At 41.2% G+C, this 21,872-nt stretch overlaps 1 protein-coding gene across 1 annotated transcript in view; it reads left to right on the top strand.

Annotated features, from left to right (window-relative positions):
* PPTC7 (protein phosphatase targeting COQ7) overlaps window positions 1-21,872 on the top strand; it is a 136,071-nt gene that overhangs the window by 33,234 nt on the left and 80,965 nt on the right. Inside the window, exon 2 of the mRNA XM_085636042.1 lies at window positions 16,618-16,797. Within this exon, the coding sequence (XP_085492168.1) occupies window positions 16,618-16,797 (180 nt within the window). The remainder of the gene's footprint in view (window positions 1-16,617; window positions 16,798-21,872) is intronic.

Raw genomic sequence — 21,872 nt, 5'->3', positions numbered from 1 at the left:
AGAAGGTGATTTGGGAACCGAGGTTGACACAAAGGCTGTGCACAGCATAGAATGGGTGCCTGGTAGTCATTGAATGGTGGGTGTTGTGCAGCAAGGCTTGTTGAGCACAGGGCATGGCCTGGCAACCAACCCACACAGAGCACAGCCAAATCTCTGGGGATGTAATTTGGGTGGCCCCAGTGGGTTGGGAGCATGGCCTGGTCACAGGCCACGTTGCACACGGCCAGAGTCTGTTTGCAGCGGGGGCTGAAAGTTAAGTAAATCTTAAACCACGAAATTCCATGAAAAAAAGTTATAGAGTTATGGTTCTGGCTTAAACACTTAAAAATTTGCCATCTATAAGCAACGCACGCAACACATGCCACAACTCTTACCACCCCACATGCTCAAAACACCAATTTAGCAAATAAACAAAAGAGCATGTAGGAAAGCAAGTACTGTGACTGGATTTACATGAAATTTGACAATTTACTATTGCAGTCGGGTAAGCAAGAATCGTGAAGATCCTTCCATGGGGCAAAAGTTGGAGAGGTGAAAAAGTGTATAATTTCCCATTTTAGTTCTCGTCTGACATTTTGTTGCAAGATAAAGCAAAAATTGCTGAATGGATTTACACTCGACTTGGAATGAACATAGAACTTTGTGTCTGGTTAAAAACATTTTTTGTTGTAAAGTCTTGTAGTAGGTTTCGAGATACTAGAGTAAAAAAAAAAAAGTGCTGGGTGGGATTTAAAGGGTTGACACTTGAATATATTCATCATAAAACTTGTCTTCATTTCGGAATCCAGCCAGTCAAATTTAGAATTTTATCAAAATGTGATTGACTAGATTCAAGCTGAAATATATAGATAGGTGATGCCATTTTGAAACACGCTAGTCCAACTTTATGAGTTTCACGGTGCCCCTGGACTAGCATCACCCCCGTATGTGGGGAAGCATGAATACGGTTAATCTAAAGTCAAACACGTAATAGTTCTAGCCAGAACCCAGTGAGCATTGCGCCACACCTGCTCCCCTTGTTTCAGCAGGATGCCTCCTGTGCTAGTCCTCATCAGGACTAAATAGAAGTGCTGCCTCCTGGGCTGACCCTCTGTACCAGACGAAAGGGAAGTGGCTCGGACTCCCAGGGGCAGTGGTGCTCCCCAGCCAGTGCCATGATGGGTGTATCACAGGGCACCTGTCCTAAAGTGAAATCTGTGAAAAAGAGCACACATAAAGGTGGAAAAAAAAGCTGAACAGCCACGGTGCTATCAAAGATGGCCACAGCAGATTCAGCTGCGAAAGAGCTTGCCCCACACAGCCCTGAGGTGGGCTCAGAAATTGATATATTGAGCTCTCTGGTGCCCCCAGAGAGGGCAGCACCACCACTATCCCTACACTGTTTCTGGAGGCTACAAAAATTCAGCAGTCACAAACCTAATTAAATAAAACAGTGATACACTATATCTCCCAGGGGTTAGAATTGATGATCCTTTGAGAGGTTAAAGCTATTTTAAGTAATCGTGTATCTTTTAGCCTTTGTGACTTCAGGCTGCATGTTAGTCCTAATGCTGTTTTTTTTTATTTATTTAAATGATTAAAGTGAAATGCTTTATTGGCAATACGTTAACATTGTATTATTAACTGTTAACAGACAATAGCTCTGTATGGATAGATTATAGTAAAATATAGAAAGCCAAAAAAATTCATTCAAGGCATGAGTTATATATCAATAAAGCTTGCCTTTAATCCTTGTATACAGGAGCAGACCCAGATTCGTCTTGAATGATGTTTTATTGTCACATCACCATGTCGCCATGACGCGTTTCGGCCGGACACACCGGCCTTGATCACACAACAGCGCATGGGCGGCATACCTCTTTATATAGTGCAAAGGTCAGCAAAATGTAGACATGGAAGATATACTTCACATGGTTGAGTTACATAATGTATATAACGTGAAATGCTAAAATGTTTAACACAGTACATAAGGATGTTTGCCAGTTGTGGCAAAGCACAGAAATTGCATCGAAATAAAGTGCAATTCAAATTAGCATAAAGTCCATAGTTTAAATTAAAGTAAAATACATTGAAATTACCATTATTGGATTCCATTTGTGTATAATCGTGCAAGGTTTTATACACAAAAATGATTATAATGGCTAGGGGGTATATCACAATTTAAATACAGCTTGACCCCTCTCAATAAGCCTATTTCTGTCATCCAAAATTTTGTAACCCAGCGTTGTTAATTTGCTGAATGTAAAGTGTCTAAGTGCATAAAAGAGAAATACCCCCCTTCCCCACCTTATCCTAAAAATCGAGACCCTATTGTAAAACTATTTTTATATTTCTATACTTTTGTGTGTAATGTGCCAAAAATAGTGCTTATGTGCAAAGAAAGTGCGGACAATATATTCTAGTCAAAATATGACTTGTATTGTAGGTATTGTAATCATTCATAACCTAAAAAGGACTTGGATACAATAAATATCCTGCAATTAGTCCATACTGTATATGCTATAAAGGAAAGAGATGGAGACCCATAATTAATCTACGAACAAACAGATAGGTTGATTCCCACAAAATGACATATAAAATACAAGTTATAAAATAATTTCAACCTAAAATGTCAATAAATTAACTAAAATTCTCCCATAGCATAATACAGTCTCAACAAAGTCACTGGATACATGTGTACGGTCAGATAAAAGCTGTTCGGGTGTACCAAGTGTGTGTGTGTATATGTATGTGTGTGTGTATATGTATGTGTGCGTGTGTGTGTGTGTATGTATGTGTGTGTGTATATGTATATATATATATATATATATATATATATATATATAATTTATTTCAAATGTTCACTAATAATGCACTGTTATTTTGGAAATTTTTCCTGTATTAATCGAATAATGATGTACTGATGTGCCTCTTTTTCAAATACTTTGTATCGCTATATTTTTCAAGTGACACTTGTCTGAGGAAAGACTTGTTTGATAACAGTATTTCTTTCATGTTAATTGTTTGTGATTGGTTGCCAAGTAATTGGGGGGTGTGTATTTTGAGCACGTAATTAGCTTGTAAGCAGTGCATGTAAACTGGGTCGGACACAGTGAGCAAGGCGGACTTCGCCGAAACGCGTCTGAGCTACAGCTTTTTTTAAATAAAGCATTTCTTTAAGAATCATCCCACGGAGTCGGTGCCTGATTCGAATGCAAGGAATCCGGTTTGGAGCCAGTATGTATGTATGTGTGTGTGTGTATGTATGTGTATATATATATATATATATATATATATATATATTATTTTTTTTCACTTAAAAAAACCATAGGTTTCACACATGTTATAGTTAGGTGGATATTTCACTCGTAAAAAACCAATGAAATTCCCCCGTTATAGTTAGTTCCGATAACCAGAACTCGCGCGCCCGCAATACACTGCTCATGACGTCACATATTACATCACTCATGACATGGTCAGTGGCATCACTCATGACATCACTCATGACATCATCCTTGTGATAGAGTGGCGGTCGCGCGAGTTATAGTTATCTGAACTAACTATAACGGGGGAATTTCATTGGTTTTTTACGAGTGAAATATCCACCTAACTAGAACATGTGTGAAACCTATGTTTTTTTTTAAGTGAATTTGCAAGGTTTTTCAAATGCTAATTCCTAACTATAACGTGTGTGAAACCTATGGTTTTTTCAGTGAATTTGTACGTTTTTTTTTAAATGCTAATTTATTTATGTATTTTTTTTATATATTTATTTTACAATAAACCTACGTATTAAAAATTATTTGTATTTTTTTTGGTTTTTCACCGTGCGCGCACCCTCGCGAAAAAAAAAAAAAAAATTACACATTTTTTTTTCTGCCTTCGGGGTCCTTCAGGGCCCCCCGGACACAGGCTAGGGGTCAGGAACTCTCTACCCTGCCCCCTTTTCACGTTCGCCACCTTCCTTTTTCACTTTCGCACTGAAAACAAACAAAATGGCGGCCGACACTTCATGATTTCGACCGATTCGAACGTTGACTAACATGTAACCACCATTCAGAATTACGCTCGCGCACGTTAGGGTGCTCGCACGGTGCGCGCTTATAGATATTTATATGCTTTTAAATGCTATTTTCTCAGGAACTACTGAACAGATTGACACCAGACCTGCAAAAGGCACTTCCCTAACCTGAGGACTACCTCTCTGCCAAATTTCAAGTAATTCTGTTCAGCCGTTCGGGCTGTACCTTCGACTAAAGGTCCTATGGAAAAATGCATGGGGAAAACTCGTTTTGGGACCCCCCTTTTTTCTCAGCCCCCGCTCGACGAATCACCCCGAGACTTTCAGGGTAGGAGCTGAACGGAGCACCCCATTCGTTTTGAAAATTTCGCGAGGCTTCGTCAACCGGCGCCAAAGTTATTCAAAATAGAATTTTCAGTTTATGGAAACTCGGTCCTGACTATAACTATCTAGATAAAATATATATATATATATATATATATATATATATATATATATATATATATATATATATATATATATATATATATACATACACTGAGAAAAAAGGGGGGTCCCAAAACGCATTTTCCCATAGGACCTTTAGTCGAAGGTACAGCCCGAACGGCTGAACAGAATAACTTGAAATTTGGCAAAGAGGTAGTCCTCAGGTCAGGCATGTGCCTTTTGCATATATGGTGTCAATCTGTTCAGTAGTTCCCGAGAAAATTGCATTTAAAAGAACATAAATATCTATAAGCGCGCACCCTAACGTGCGCGAGCGCAATTCTGATTGGTGGTTACATGTCAGTCAACATTCGAATCGGTCGATCAGGAAGTGTCGGCCGCCATTTTGTGTGTTTGGTGTGTGACAGTGAAAACGAAAGGTGGAGAACGTGAAAAGGGGGCAGGGTAGAGTTCCTGACCCCCTAGCCTTTGTCAGGGGGTCCCTGAAGGACCCCGAAGGGTGAAAAAAACAATTTTTATTTATTTATTTTTAAATCGCGGGGGCGCGCATCGTGCGCGCACGGTGCAAAACCTTAAAAACAAAAACATTTTAGACGAGCCATTCCATATTACAGGATACAGTCAATCTATAACTATATACATAGGTAGTTTATTGTAAAATAAATACATAAAAAATATAATACATAACTTGGCATTTAAAAAAACCTTGCAAATTCACTTTAAAAAAACCATAGGTTTCACACATGTTATAGTTAGCTGGACATTTCACTTGTAAAAAACCAATGAGATTCCCCCGTTATAGTTAGTTCAGATAACTTTAACTCGCGCGCCCGCAATCCACTGCTCATGACGTCACATATTACATCACTCATGACATGGTCAGTGGCATCACTCATGACATCACAAGGATGATGTCATCAGTGATGTCATGAGTGATGCCACTGACCATGTCATGAGTGATGTAATATGTGACGTCATGAGCAGTGGATTGCGGGCGCGCGAGTTATAGTTATCTGAACTAACTATAACGGGGGAATTTCATTGGTTTTTTTACAAGTGAAATGTCCAGCTAACTATAACATTAGCCCGTAAGATGGCTTACTCCATTTTAGTTGAATAGCTGTGTAACCAGTACAAAAAATAGGACATGACCTATTGTTTCGGGCAAGATGTTACAAGTAGGGCGTAAAACATAATTTCCCAACGTGCATCTAATAACATACCGAACCTAAACTGGAAATACAATTTCCTATCTAGGGGTGCCAATATGGCTTCCCAGTAGAATTCCGGAGAGGTGGTGGAATTGAATTCAATAAAGGGTCCAATCGGAGAACAGCCAAGACTAGCACTGGCTGCATTTGCATCAACCTAGTGGCAGTACCGTTTCTTTAGCAGGTTAACAGTCAAAGGTTGACTAGAATCTGGATTATCCCAAAATGTTCCCAGTCCTATATCTGAAAATAACTTGTGAACCTGCTTAAGCCACATTATTTTAATAAATCTGTCGACCTCCATCTCATCCGCTATTCTAGGCTGCAGCCACAACTTCCTCCAGAACAACAGAGGACAAAGTCTGGCGTGATCTGCCAGAGGACGCTTGCCCATAGCAGCCAACAATGGCTTAATTGGAGTACTTGGGGATAGTCTAAGTTCCTTAGAAAACTATTCTCAGAGATAGAAAGTGAGTCTAGATTGGAAACTCCCCCCCCCCCCCCCCCCCCCTTCCCTTATCTCCGAGCCTTAAAGGGCGGAGCTGGTGGCTTTGCTATAATAAATCTCTAGTACAGGTATAATTGATTTAGTAAAATACATAGTGAGTTCTCTTGCAATAGCACATTTGCATATTTTTTTGTCATCCATTCTACTTGGGGTTTCCATTCTACCTGGGGTTTCGAAGACAAGTTGGAAGTGATGGCGATACCCAGATAACTGAATACTTCTATACTTTCAAGATGAGCACCACCAAGCAATAACCTGCCTTTAAACGATCTATGTTTATAAAAGACCATAGGAGTCTGCATCGGATGAACGACCTGCTCGCATTCTAAGAAATTTACATTTTTCAAAGAGATGCTTTCTAATTGACTTGAAGCATCAAAGTATTACTGCATGATTTAATCATTGCCACAGTTTTCAAGACCTCGTTCTTGGACTTTCCCTTCTTACCAAGGTTATTGACGACGGCGCTCTCACTACACATGATCAGTTGGGATCCTAATTTTCAGGGTACCATCTCTCGCGCCTACTTCATGAACAGCATGGCGCCGTAAATTTCTGTTATCAGAATCCATTAATACGTATGGTTTGGGCTGTCTGACCTTCTGTTTCAATGTCCTGAAGAAGACCCGCCATGACATTCTCAGTTTTGCGTTTATTAGGGTTGAAACGTTGACGGATACATCTGTCCAAACCTCTTTAGATCCAGTTGTCCTTGAATCATTAAGCAATTCTTTTGTTTTGACTAGAGATACTGGAAACATTATATTGTTTGGACCTGTAAAATGTCTTCCTTTTCCATGCAAAATCTCTTCACGTCCTTGTACATACGCTCAGTCACAATCCTTCACCTGGGCACTCTACTCACTGTAAATCTGTCACTTGCGCTGCTTTCCCTTTTGAATAATTAGACAGCCAACATTAGTAGTTTTTGACTATTTGCATTGTTTTGTTAAATAGAAAAGTAAAGCTTTTTTGATGAACACCAAAAATGTTTCTGGTTTGTTGTTCCATGTGCTTCAAAGATACATTGATATCACAAATGTTTTGATTTGTAAAGACATTTTCTTACCCGACAGGAACAATTGTTGTTTCTGATATAAATGCCCAGGTTCTGAGGGATACTGGGTTACCCCATTGCTTGCAACAATATAAAAGACCATAGGCTTGGTCTTTACAGCGTTCATTTCAAGGCCCCGGGTGATACAAAATGTCTTAAAGTGGAAACGAGCTTGTTGAAAGCCACTTGGGAATTTGGATATTAACAAAGTATTGTCCGCAAAGACCCGTATTGGTGTTTTTTTTCTCCAGCCAAGGACTGTGTATCAATTCAAAAGGAGAAAAGGTGCCTTACGACCTCATTGGGATAAAACAAAAAAAAGTGGGCGCCAGTACACAACCTTGGCAAACGCCTTTTATTTTTTGGAAATTGCTCAGTCACCTGGGAGTAATACCCCTTATGTAGGCCGATCAATAGACAAATACTTCCAGGGGAGACTCCTATCATCTAAAACCTGCTATAGCCTACTCATAGGACCAGGCCAAAGGCAGATTTAAGGTCGACTAAGGCAACAGAAGTTGTCTCCGCTGATCGCAGTGGTCTTCCATTAGACTAAAGGAAAGCGATAAACCTGATCAAATGTCAATGTCTCTTTCCTAAAACTAGGCTGGAAAGGAGGTAGGGCTATACTGTCAGAAATCAATTCCTCTATTTTGCCCAAGACCAAGCATGCACAGAATTTCTGCACACAGTCTGCCTATAGTTCAGTGGAGAAGCGCTAACCACCCTTCTTATATATCGGAATAATCTCCACATCCTTCCAGGAATCTGATACGGGGACACCACTAACAATGGCATTAGACAATAGGAGAAAATACTTGGACCAGTTGTCCTCATCTGACAAATGTCAGCAAGAATGCCATCTAAACCCTGTGCTCTACTCCTACTAATGGTATCTAGGGCTATCGCTACATCAGCTGGATCAAAAAAGTTAGAATTGGCTGCGCCATCAACAATGTGGTCAATCCTTGTTGCGATATTCAAATCATTAGAGGAAGGGATTGGAGAATACAGGTTTGAGAAATGTTCGAACCAGGACTAAGGAGCAATGTTATTATGAAGATATGGAAGCGATGCATCTCACTGTTTTACATGTGTCCAGAACCTAGTAGAGTCCTTCAAGGCACAGCCTTTTTAAGTACCTGCCACCTTTCTTCATCCCAGGCTTTCTTTGCCCGAGCTGGAGTTCCTTTGTAAATCACCCTTGCTGAGTGAATTTGTAGAATGTCTTTTAAACAAAGAGCCAGACCTAGTTGTCTAGGGGCTAATCTACAGTCTAAATCATGTAATATAAATGAGTAACGTGTATAAGGTCCTATGTCGCCATCTCTGGATTCAGGTTACTTATAAACCATTCTGCCTTCGGTCTTGTGGTTTGTAAATGTTACCAGAACACTTTATACTCCTCCTCGCTCTCTATATAAATAAATATCATTTTATTTGAAGAAATGTAGCTCATTGTTACATTAGGAAAGAATCTATTATATACAAGTTGTATTCATGTAGTTGGAGTCACATAAAAACCTCTGAAATTACTTTGAGTTGCAGAATGGGTGGAGCTAGCTCCACGTTTCTTTACCTACTCTGCACAGATTGTCTAAAAATGAAAGGAGATGTCCTCACTTCCTGGCTAGTCTGATCTGTTCCTGCCATAGTAATGCTAAGCTCATATTGTTATATTGAAGTAAGAGTTTCTAATCACTTTTTTTTATCTGTGTCCGAATAAGTTGAATCCACTCTTTTCTACACGATGCAAATGTGACCGTTAACCATTTCAAGATTTGTTAAACCGTTGCAAGGGAGCAGGGCATGTTGAATCTCTGCAGCTATTCTGCCCATCTATTGTTAACGCTATGCAGTGTTAGGCAACCTCTCTTGCCAAGACTGCAAGACATATGGCTTGAATTAAGCCTGTCTGCAGTTCCATGCCTAAACAGCCATAAGTAAACTACAAGCATCCCTCAGTAATGAGATCAGCATTCTGGCACTTTGATACCTTAGCATATGTTTTTCCAGTGTTTTGTGTGGCTGTTTAATGGTATGCCTAAGTTTCTGTTAGAGGATGAGAATTTTTTCGGAGTCTAATCTTTTCTGCCTCATGAGTGCCATTATATGATGTATGCTTGTCACTTCTGATTTTAGTAGCTGGACAGTCATGTCCTAATTATATACCTGCATCAGTGTTGCAACTTCCTTCAGGATAATTGTGTTTTCTTCTATGCTGAAATTATCTCCACTGTCTGCAACTTTGACATAAGTGCTTCTGTTTATCAGTGGGTGATCTTGGGGTCTGTTCGACTTTCGTTACTCTGAGCAGATGAAGGAATTGACACCATGTAAATGACTAGTTTCTGCCAGGTAAGTTTATTTCAATTGCTGCTCACAAAGAGAGCATACATTTCTACAGAACAGTAAACCTGAATTAAAATTGGAGTTAATGAGAAATATGTAATCTGTGTGGCTTGAGTTTCATTGGAAATAGAACCGATGTAAAAGTTGGAATGGTTCTGGAGGGACATTGGCATCCCCGTATCAGCTCAGTAAAGGTATCTACATTAGGTCTCTGCGTTTGTCCGGTTCTGTAGACTTACTCCATCAACCATTTAGGCATGACTGAATTTCCTTCCTCTGACTACATTTGTTTCAGAGCGATGAGGTTCAGGAAATTCTTTAAAGCTAAATGGATCTTGTTGAAAGACCAGAATAGGGAATACATGTAAACTCTAAATACTGCATTCGTCCCGAAAATGGGAGAATAAGAGGGAGTGCAAAAACGCCTGGTATTGGTGGTTTTAGAAACTCAGAAGACCAGTGTTTAGTACCATCCTATAAAAGCAACTGCTGTGATGTCCACTCACCTAGGACATCAGACTTTCATTACAGGTGATTGTTGATGCAGTTCAAAGTAGACCTGCGGGAGCAGCAGGACACCAGAATCCACTGGATTCTTGACCAGAGTGCTTTAAGTTTTGCTGTGTGCTGTCTGGACTAGGTGTGGAATTATGACAGATATATTTTTTTTGTTGCTAAATCCATGCTACGGGCTCAAACTGTAATGACTTAATAGAAGGGTGGAGTTGATGGCTGACATCCTGCACTTGAAGGGACAGGTCATGGAGAACTGAAATGACAGAGGCCAGGAAACTCTCCGATTGGAGCAACGGCCCCACAATTTGATGTTAGTGACAGCGAGGTCCCAATTCACGCACTCTGGCTGGTTACTGCATTGTTCCCTAACAGGTCTCCACTTCTAGGCTGTCTCTTCCAAATTAGCACAGTAGCTGGCGTTCTCTGGCAGCTTCCTCCTGCAGGGTTGTTTTCTGCTGCCCTCTCTCAGCAGGAGAGGCTGACTGACATACAGAGGTAGTCCCACAGCAGCTTGTTGCAGTTTCCAGGCTTCGCTCTGGAAGACTACCTGTCCGTGACATCAGGCCTGGACCTCAGTAATTCCTCTAGTACTCTGCTGAGTACCACCTCTTCAGTCACCATAAAATTTGAAACCAAGTGGGAAGAGTTTGTCTGACTTTTACTCTTATGCTGCAGAAGTAGAATGTTCCACTGTCAGGGGCCCCGGAACCAGTGCAAAGCAGTTCCCTCTCTTATTGTATGTCTTCTCTACGGAGCAGACAGTCTTTGTTTCAGGTGATGGTTTCCAAAGGAGACACCGGCAAGGGGTTTCTCAGACTGGAGCACCCAAAACATAAGGAGTGTTGTGTGAAGAGCTCAACCTTTGGGAATAGCACTTCTGTGATAGACCAGTGGCAAGCCCTGCCTGGATGAGTCCCTCTGCACAACAAAGGAGTCTGCGGTGTACATCTAGACACACCCTCCATCAATACAAATGGTGGTGTTCAGAAGGATACAATCAACAGACCTCTGCAAAAAAAGGTCACTGCTCCATAACTAAAGTTTGCTCATGGAGATACTCCACCCAAAGCTGAGGAATGCCACAAAACCACTTTACCTTTCTTGACCTCCATCTTGTCAGGGGGTTATCCAAAATTAATTACTCTGGCCTCAAAGTGACATACTTGTATTGAATGTGTCACTATATATAGTCCAAGCGCACAGAATACTCAGGGATTTTAGTATAGGTCCATGTACATCATGATGGCATGAATTTACTCCAGTCCATAGGAATCTTTTTCTTCAAGGAAGAGAAAATGGCTTGTCATTTACGGCAGATCAGAAAATGGCATGCTGCCATCATCGCCCTCAAAGATTGTTATAGGATATGGATTCCTGTATTTTAGGTCGGCATGCGTGGTGCAGTCTTTCAGACCACAGAGGCACACTTTGAGTTCACAGTGCCTCTTACGCATCCTGGGCTCCAGCATGCATGCCTTTCTTATGTGCAGGGCACAAAATATAAACGTACTAGTGAAAATTACATTTGAGTTCTCGGGGCAGGGATGCACATGTAAAACAGTTTAGGTGACATTCCCATCCCAACACAGCCATAATTGTGCATTACTTTGTACTGTTATCATAACCTGTTTATTAGTATTTATTAAAAGCAATGTATATTATTTTGTATTCAAATAAGTTTGAATGTTTATTTTGTTTGCAACTTTTTTCTTGACTTTAAGATGAACGATACGCTAGCTTTCAAGACATCACAGGTACTTCGCAAGGAGTCCTTTTTTTTCTTCATTGCATTTTAATAGAAGGAAGACTTGTAAAAGCAACAGCGAATCTGACCCTTTTAGATAGTGCTTCAGTGACCGCACTACAGGTCCCAGATCGGCAACCGGCTGGAAATAGCTGCAATTGGAAAACATTTCTTCATTAGTTTGAAGAATTCAGATTTCGTTTTTTGTGTGATTTTCTTACAAGATGGCAAATTTCTAACGCAGAAATATGTAGAAGGTAGTAATGGTGTGTAGCAGCTCATTTGTAGTCCACTTGTATAAAATGATAAAATGTTTCACTACAAAATATACAATGCATACATTTTTGTCATACTTTAAAGCAGCCTTAGGAACTACTGAAACACATGTAGCTGAGAAATGTGGTGGTGTGTGCAGTAGGGAAGAATAGAGATCATTTGTATTCCCTAGACTCCTAGTTACATATTGGAATTATTGCTGCTAAATGTCTTCTGATGAGTACCAATAGAAAGCTTCAAGTACTAGCATGGTTGTAAAAGATCTCGATCAACCTAGTACATAGGCAGTGTGAGGCTTAGTTTGTATAGCTAGAAAATCACATTTAACCTCCCAACACCCCTAAACATGGAGCCTGTTTCCCATTGGCTGACTATCAGAACTTTGTAGATGGAACCTAGATACCTTGGTCCTCGCAGATAGGCGATCATGTTGAGAAACTAGGTGCCCTAGGTTGGCTTTACTGCCACACCTACTCCATTTTCAGCTCTGTGCACCAGGATAAATGTTTGTTAAGAAGGCACTGTAAGGAATCTGATTGGAATGTTGTAGAGGGGGAATAGACTAGTCTTCCGACTTCCAGAGGATCTTCCTTCGTATTTTTCAAAGCCTGTACCATGATTTCTAATACCCTTGTGCTCCAATAGCTTTCAGTCACCACTATACACCCCCCCCCCCCCCCCCACACACGTTTTGATTTATCTCTTGCCCTTTTAGCTCTTCCACTTTCTCCAGCCCCTCCCCACTTAACTGGTAAAGTGCTTTAGTGAAAATTCACTGATGTGCCTGCTGTGATACTAGAGACTTGGGTAATCCCTCCTCCCTCATTACCTTTATCTTTTCATCTTCTTTCCTTTCTTCTTCCCTTTTGCTGCCATTCTCATTTCTCTCTTGATGTGTGCATTAAGTTAACTTTTAGTAGTGTAAAGTGTCTTGCACATGAGCAGCATAACGTTGTGTGACTCGGATATTGTGAAAACGAGAGAGGTGCTTTGTGAGACTAGCGGTGTAGAAGAGATGCGATAGTGACACCCTATTTTAACTTCTAAATATAAACCTTAAACTTGCAAGCTGGTGACCATTCAGCATTTTGCTTGAACTCCATTTTTGAATGTGACAGGAATTTTGAAAATGTCTCTGAAAAAATAAGTTCCATATGCAGCTTCCAAGGTCTTCTATAATTTAAAGCTTTAGATGACATCTCTCTCTGTAGCTAATTGACATGGCCTGCATGACCTAGTCTACCAATTGATGTCTTTGAAGCATGCGTTTCTTAAGGTACGGTAAATAGAAAATGATTTTTGTTTTTGTACGAGCAAGAATACGTTGGCTTGACTAGTTATCCTGAGTCTTTTCCGTTCTCTGGTAAAAGAATTCCGTATCTTATTTTGAGATCAGCAATGTGAACTGGGCAGTTACTAAACCCACATCATACCGTGTTGAAAAAGGGACAATTGCATACTCATTACTCACTTCCTGTTACACAACAACTAGTGCACCAACTTCCCCATAACAGTCTCATAGGTTCAGCCACATTGTAGTTCCAAATGTCAAATATATACGCTTGTCAAATAGTACCACAACATTTGTAGGGATATATAATTATATAGTGTTGCAGCCTCATGGGCTAACTGCTATTACATCAGACATGAGAGAGAAAAACTTTACCATTTTGAGCAAGGAGCCTATAATATAAATAATATCTAACAAGATTATGACCATTCCAACAAATAAATCACACCTGATTTCATCATATCTACTGTGGTAGACCTCTTTAGGCAACATGTAAAATCCATATGATCAAAGCAACATCAATATATGTATATTAATTCAAAATGATCAAATTACTCCCATACAATTGCCTATATGGGATTGTGCTCTAAACCACAATACATAATAAAGTGCAAGTGCTGTTAGACGAAAACACCTTCAATCCTCCAAATGAGATACATTGTCATTATATCACTCATGAAACTAGTCAGCTGTTTTCCAATAAAAACTAGTCCACATGCAAATCTTGCAGTATCCTATACCTATAAAAAGTGGGTGCATCAGATGTAATTCATAGTGTGTGCATAGAGCGCAAAGTCTGACCCCTGCTATCCAAGTATTGCACCAACCACTTAAAGTGCAATTGCCATTTCCTAGACAATGCTCAGTAAGGGCTAATTATTGCTAAATTCATATGCAAATATTGACTGGGGGCCATTAAGCAGCTCACCCATCCACTACAAAGTGCAAATGCAGATGTAAACAATCTATCCACCCACTATCTAACTAATATTGCACCAACAACATAAAGTGCAAATGACAGTTCTGAGACATTGTGGCCAGTCGGCCAGTCGTTACTAAACTCCTGAACAGACATACAGTTGACCCATCCTCTATTGCTAATGCATTTGTGAATAACCCACTTCAATCATACTGATACCATATACCTTCATCAAAAATTAATTATCCCCTCCTTTTTAAATGTGAATTGAAAGTGACCAAAGGGTTCTAATCTCATAAATAAGCATAAGAAACGAATTCATCAATAGTTTCATATATAACATAAATGTGGCTGTATAGTCTCCCCTTAAGTCGTGCATCCCAATTGCTGAAACAAGGTAAACGCGGCTCTTTTGCTAAAAATCCTGTAAAGTGCAGGTGCTATAATGTGCGTAATGTCAAAATAGCATGATAAAGAAACATTTCCTATCCAATAAATAACCAGCTCTCAGTTCGAAGGGGACAGAAAACTCAACACAGCTACAGCGGAACAGCAGAAATCTAGGCTAAAGTCATTAATCATAAATGGACCTGCAACTCCGCATCAAGATTATGTCCCCATAGTCTTTCAGTGCCCAAGAGGATAATCCTCCGTAATTCAGATTGGCAAAGTTCCAAATTCCCTGTTGCCCAAAATATCGTAAGGATGCCAAATCGCCTTAGTTCACTTCCCAAAAATGCTTCACCATGGGGTACGCTCGGTCCTGATGCTTGATGGCCCTAATATGCTGCAAAATCCGGAGTCTTAGCCTATTTAAAGTGCTGCCCACATAGCGTTTACCACAACTGCATTCCAAATCGTAGACTGCAAACTCTGTCGGAGGTTATTCCCGGATCTTACATATCCTGCCCTCAAAGATCTTCTAATTGGTGCAGTTAACAAATTTACAGGTGGCACATTTTCTAAAGCATAAACTCCTACTTGTCAACCAATTGGGCTCTTGATAAAACATGGATCTTGTTAGTATGTCTCGCAAGTATGGTGTCTTCTGATAAGTGATCTTGGTATATTGACCAGTTACATCCTTCAGATGTTCATCATGCTTCAAATTGTACCAATTCCTATTGATCAGAGTGAATAGAGCTATATTCCATGTTGTATCCTATGAAAAAATGCATCATTTGATTCTGATCAGTTGTAATCCCTTCAGCGGGTGTGTTTTTGGCCTGAATGTTCAGTAGCCGATCCCTATTTTAAGTCAAACCCCTTTGCTTCACTTCCCTGAGAATCTGCATTGGCCATACCCTTCAGAGAATCGTGCAATAATCAATTTAACCCAAACTTCAAACAACTAGTCAGTAGAGCAGATCATCCGTGCCCCAAGTAATTGACTGTAGGGTATACTCCATTTTAGAGAGCGCAGATGGGCACTATTGCCATGTAGAATCAAATTACAGGCTGTCTCTCTTTTCGAAAGACCTTTATTTGTATGGAGTTCCCATTACTTGTAATTTCACATCCAAGAAATCATTTTTCTGTGTGCTCCAATTGGCAGTCAGCTGTATGTTATAGGGATTGATGTTTAAAATGGCAACCTATTCAACCAATTCCACCAGGATGCCTAATCTCCATCCCACAAAGTAAATAGATTCTCAATGAAACGCACCCGCATTGCAATTTTACTGGTGTGGCGAGCATTACGTTCTGCCCAAGGAACTTCTTTCTCCCACCAGCCCATGTAGATGTTAGCATATGTGGGGGCGAAGGCTGCCTCCATCCCTGTACCTTGCTTCTGAAGATATATTTTCATGTAAAAAGACGTTATGGGTAAGAAAGAAGAGTATCATAAGACGCATTGTGATATGCTGTGTCAAAGTCAGGGGGTATAGATCTTAAGAGATAATGGCAGGCCTCTGCACCGTAGTTATTTGAGATGGAAGTATACAAAGAACAAACATCCATCGTTACCATGATGTAATCGCTGCACCAGGGAATGTTTTTAATCTTCTTTAAGAAGTGATTTGTGTATTGTATGTACAATGCAAGACTGGTGACATAGTGATATAAAAACAAGTCTAGAAATCTTGAGGTGTTCTCTAACATATAAATATTACATATCATTTATTTATGGGTCAAATCACTTCTCTGTATAGCTGCTCATTTGTGCTTTCTTAAATGTAAAGTACGATCTGTTAAGTGTTTCAAACGGGATTTTTGTTGTTTGCTACTTCATTAAAAATTACCTTTTTCATTCTTTAGACTTAAAAATAAATAAATGTAAAATATTTTGATTTAGGTGTTGCTGATGGCGTGGGAGGATGGCGAGATTACGGTGTCGACCCTTCACAGTTCTCAGGGACCCTAATGCGAACGTGTGAACGATTAGTGAAAGAAGGGCGGTTTATACCAAGCAACCCTGTTGGAATTTTAACCTCAAGTTACCGTGAGTTACTGCAGAACAAAGTCCCTTTGCTTGGTAAGTGTGGTGAATGATATGTATTGCCTTTAGAAAGTCAACACTGGATGTAGTGTTTGAAATGCTTTGCACTGTATATTCTGTGGGTGTAAAAAGTACTCCAATAAATCGGTGATCCTTATTACACAAAAGCGTGTATTAAATTAACAATTTTTCAAGTTCAAGAGATATAACCAATTTCAAAAATTGGAAACAAATGCTGTAAAATAAAGGCATGTGTATTGATTGGCTGCGAGGGAAGAGGATATTCAGAAGAGGACATAGAATTGGCATTGAGTGGCAAACCAATAGTAGCAAAACCTGTTTAATACAAAATAAACAAAATGTCGAAATACTGTCTTAATGAAAAATCCTTAATTCAGTAATCTGAGGGGAAAGGGTGCATAAGACTAATCGGTGATGTCAGGAGGGAGCAAAGACCAGAAAACATATTTAACATTCTATTGAATACTAGTAGGGGTGGGGAGAAATGAAAACTTCTATGCCTCTTGCCTTCACTACTGGCTTGTCGCAGTCACAAAATAATTTAGGCAGGGCATGTAACTTGGTTTGCTGAGGTGATTGTTCTAAGGTTTCTTTACTGAAATGTTAGTAATTTGAGCATCGGTAGGAGAACTAGTGTTCCACTGCATTGTATAATCATAACTGCTGTAATTCCTTCTTATAGTTTTTGGTTTCATTTAATTCTTCTGGTTTTATGCAATACTGGTCCTCTTTTTGTGTGTTAAAATATCCCCCATTCTCTGTTTGCCTGATTGTGGTTGTCAAATGTGGTTTGTTCTTGGAAGCAGAAACTTCTACAATGGTTAGCACTTTCTTTTTTTTTTTTTTTTTTTTTTTTTTTTTAATATATTTTATTACGTTTTCAAACCAAACATTATCCACTTGTATGTTTACATCATATCTTAAAGCGTACTCCTCTTTTTATATAGTAAAATATTCGTCACTCAACGGTTAGCACTTTTGACCAGATTTTCACTGCCAGGTGCCACTGGATCAAGTCACACAAATGAGATTAACTTCAAAAGCTCCAATTAGTTTTTTTGCTGCAGCACTCAGTTGTAAATCCCTATTTAATGAGAGAAAGTAGAACCTTCTTGTCCCCGAGATGGATTACTGCTTTTGTGCATTAACTTATGGAGAAAGTCTGTCTGTGCAGAGATAGTAATCTGACAAAACAGCTGCCATTGGAGGTCTGCATTTTAAAACATGCTGTTGAATTATATCCCCTATGTGAATAAATAAATCTATTGTAACTACTATTCACTCAATTGCAGCTGACCTCAGTCTGGCTCAGCATTTGCGTCCTTTTTACCCAAGAAGAATTTTATGAGCCGTCTTTCCCCTTTTTAAGTTTTCAATTTCTTATCTGACATCTTTACCTTTTTGGGATTTTGGTTGATTATGCTCTAGTGGTTAAAATAGTCCTCCATGGAATCCAAAGAGTTGAGTTTCCCCCTCAAACCAAACTTTGATTCTAGGTAAAGCATGATTTGCCTGTGATTTTACATACTTGTCAAAATTGGTAGTAATTACAACATGGCTAACTGTACAGACCCAAGAAAACAAGATATTCTTGTTTTGATCATGGTTGATCACAACCTCGATGTTTCACCTTCCAGACTGCACTCAGCTTGCTTCAGTTGCCAGACTAAATGATTTCCTTGATACAAAAAAATACATGAACTTGATTCTAGGAGGTCACGGCATAGAAAAGAAATCCCTCAGGCAATCAGAATATGCATTGCACAAAAATCTCTCAACGTAATCTGTTAACTCTTCACATTATATACCAAGAATACAAAACACATCATGAAAGTGAAAGCCAAGTTTACTTGGATCTGAAACTGAAGCCTTGAAAAATTGTCAGAGAAAACTGTTTATCTTTGTTAAAAATCTCACTTACCCAAAGGCACACTTAATGATACCACAACTCCAAAGATTATTTTGAAAAATTAAGTGATTGAAAGTTCACTGGATTCAACTGTCCAAACCCCTGTGTCACAACTGTTAATTCTAGAATAAGAAAGCAGACGTTCAGAGAATTAAGCAAACACAAGGAGATGGACGGGGTGCTGAAACTTTTCAAACACTCCCCCCCCCCCCCCCCCCCCCCCCCCAGTCACAGATCTGGGTTGAATCCATAATCATTCTTTAGCCCACTTCGCCACCCCAGTTCAGACACTGCTATATGCAAATCAGTCTTGCCTCATGGGAACAGTCCAGCCCGAACTGCCAAGCAAGGTCTTCCCTGGACCGGAAGCAAGCATCCTGGGACCGATTTCGGGGTAACTCACTTTTGATGTTTCAGTGACAGTCTCCAATCTTAGCCTTCCAGACGGCAGATTCTTCAAAGAAATCTGTCTACAACCCCCCAATACCCCCTGCCCCAATAAAAGGGTGGTAAGGGGTACAAGGAGCTGGTCCACACTGTCTTAAGCAGGTGAAATCACCTCCATCTAGATTCAAATCTGCCTTTCATGGCTAAACTCGTTAAAGACCGGTCCAAGAGCTGGAATGAGGGTGTTATGTCCCTGAGGCTCAGATCAGGCCAACAAACTAGCCTTTTGCCAAGTTTGTGGATTCAAGATGGGTTTCAGGCCCAGGTGCTCTCAAGTCAAGAGGGCAGCAGGTCACTACGGGGGGGGTGTGTGCAGTCCTTTGTGTGGGAACAGAACACCGACGATTTAGGTGTGAGTGTGAGGCTGTGCCCATCTCCTCCCTCCCATGATGGCCTATCAAGTCACACCTAAGCTTCCATTGTGTGTGGCTGTCTAGACAAAATACACAAGGCCCAGCTTTCACCTAACCCAGACATGCAGTCCTAGACGGGCTGCAGACACACAGGGTTAAGAGGATGAAAATGCCAACTTTCTAAAAGTGTCATTTTCAAAATTGTAACAATAAATCTGACTTGGCCATTTAAGAAGATTTATCATTAAAATTCCAAAGGTAGTAAACATGACAGATCGATCTCCTGTCAATTAGGAATTACAGCTTATTAAATGTAATAAGGCATCCTGATGTTATCCTATGAGAGGGGTAGGCCTCACAGTAGTGAAAAATGAATTTGGAAGTTTTCCACTACCAGGACATGTAAAACTCAAGATAACAATTTTAAATGGCACCTGATCTATTATGTTTAATCAGATAAAAAATCTTCACTTATTATTCTTTTTCTTCCCGACGGACTTGACTATGTGCATCCTGTCATGAGGAGGGGTCCTCCACGCTTTCCCATTCCCAAGTGTTCTAGTTTGGTCTTTAGTTTACTGTTAGGGCGACAGATGCTTCCGTTCCTGAAGTGTAGGGTGGAGGTTGGGTTGGGGGGTTGAGGGGAACCGTTGTCCCGAGTTCTCCTTTTAGTTTGTTTCATTTGTTCTTCAGTTTTGTCGCACCAGCATTCACATGGCACCCCAATCAGCACCCGATGGGATGCATGGACATCCTTCTGGACACCTACCCAGGCCTTCCGGCGTCCCAATTTGGTGCCGGGTCTCCCTTTGGGACTTTACTGCCACACTCTGCCATTATGCCTGATACACCTCTGCTAGACACATCCTTGTTTATCATGTCCTGGAATGTTAATGGCCTCCTGGACCGTTTTAAGCGCATGGCTGTATTACGTTATGCACAACGCCTTGGGGTAGACATCCTACTGTTACAGGAGACGCAATTGTTGGGAAATCACTGCCCCTTTTTAACACGCTACGATAGGATTTGGCACTCTGGTTACACTCTGGGATCTATGCGGCAGACATGGAGGTTAAATGCTTGGTTCCTTCAGGACCGGGAGTTCCAGAAGGTGGTGGGACGGGAACTCCGACAATACTTTCTGTCCAGTGACTGATCCTTCTCATCTCGGGGCACCCTGTGGGAGGCTGGCAAGGCCACGATTAGGGGGATCGCCAAGGGCCAGCTCAAGCTCAAGCGGCAGGCTCAACTGGAACAAATTACCTCACGGGAGGCACAAGCCCTGCACCTTGAGCGTGCCTCCGCCCGATCCCCTGATGCTTCCGAAGCGTGACTTCTTACCCATCTCCGCTCTGAGATCAAACAGTTGTCGATGGAGGCGGCCAAACTCCTCTAGCGCTCATCCGTGGCCAGGGTATATGGTTGAGGGCGACAAAAATGGCTCACTCATTCACCGCTTAGCCACATACCCTAGGGCAAACCGCATAATCCCTGAAATCGTGGCGCAAGATGGTTCGGAGGGCCGCTCCCCAGCAGAGATGGCCCATGCCTTTGCCTCCTACTACCGCCAGCTATACGAGGCTAGAACTCAAACTCTCTTGCGGGTCTGCTGGAGATCGGGAACGGCCACCTTCCTCGCCTGGACCCCGTTACTCAAGATGATCTGGACCGCCCCATCACCCACGAAGAAATTGGGGAAGCGATCACCCTTATCTCCTCCGGCAAGACACCAGGCCCAGACGGCCTCCCTCAAGAATACTATGCTCACTACCGGGATATTCTCACCCCCCATCTTGCAGAACTGTTTCGGGAAGCTGTTGAAAAAGGCTCCTTCCCCCAGGAGACTGACATGGTCACCATTGTGGTTCTTCCTAAGTCTAAGCCGCCCTCACCACGATGTGCGGATTACCGCCCGATCTCCCTCATCAATACCGAAGTTAAACTGTTCGCCACGGTTCTCGCCCAACGGCTCAAACCCCACTTGTCTGCGCTGGTTCATGCCCTCACGTGGTACCTGGCACTGCCTCCGTAGATTGCAATCAGCCTTGGCCCACCGCCACCTTCTCACCCCATACCTTGCAATTCTTCTTGTAGACTTCGAGGAGGCCTTTGATTCGGTGGACTGGGGGTTTCTAGAGGATGTCCTCGATGAAATGGGACTCTGTCTCCATTTTCGTGCCATGGTCAGGGTTCTCTACGCCCATCCTCTGGCTTGTCCTGGTGAAAGGGGTTCTATCGGAGCCCTTCTCGGTTTGCAGGGGAACGAGGCAGAGTTGTCCTTTCTCTCCCCCCCCCCCCCCCCCTCCTCTGCTCTTTGCTTTGGTGATGGAGCCCTGGCATTCCTAATATGGTCATGCGAGCACGTGCTGGGATAGGAATGG

Source organism: Triturus cristatus, chromosome 11, assembly GCF_964204655.1.
Source record: "Triturus cristatus chromosome 11, aTriCri1.1, whole genome shotgun sequence".
Classification (NCBI taxonomy): domain Eukaryota; kingdom Metazoa; phylum Chordata; class Amphibia; order Caudata; family Salamandridae; genus Triturus; species Triturus cristatus.
This window is presented reverse-complemented; position numbering and strand designations above follow the sequence as displayed.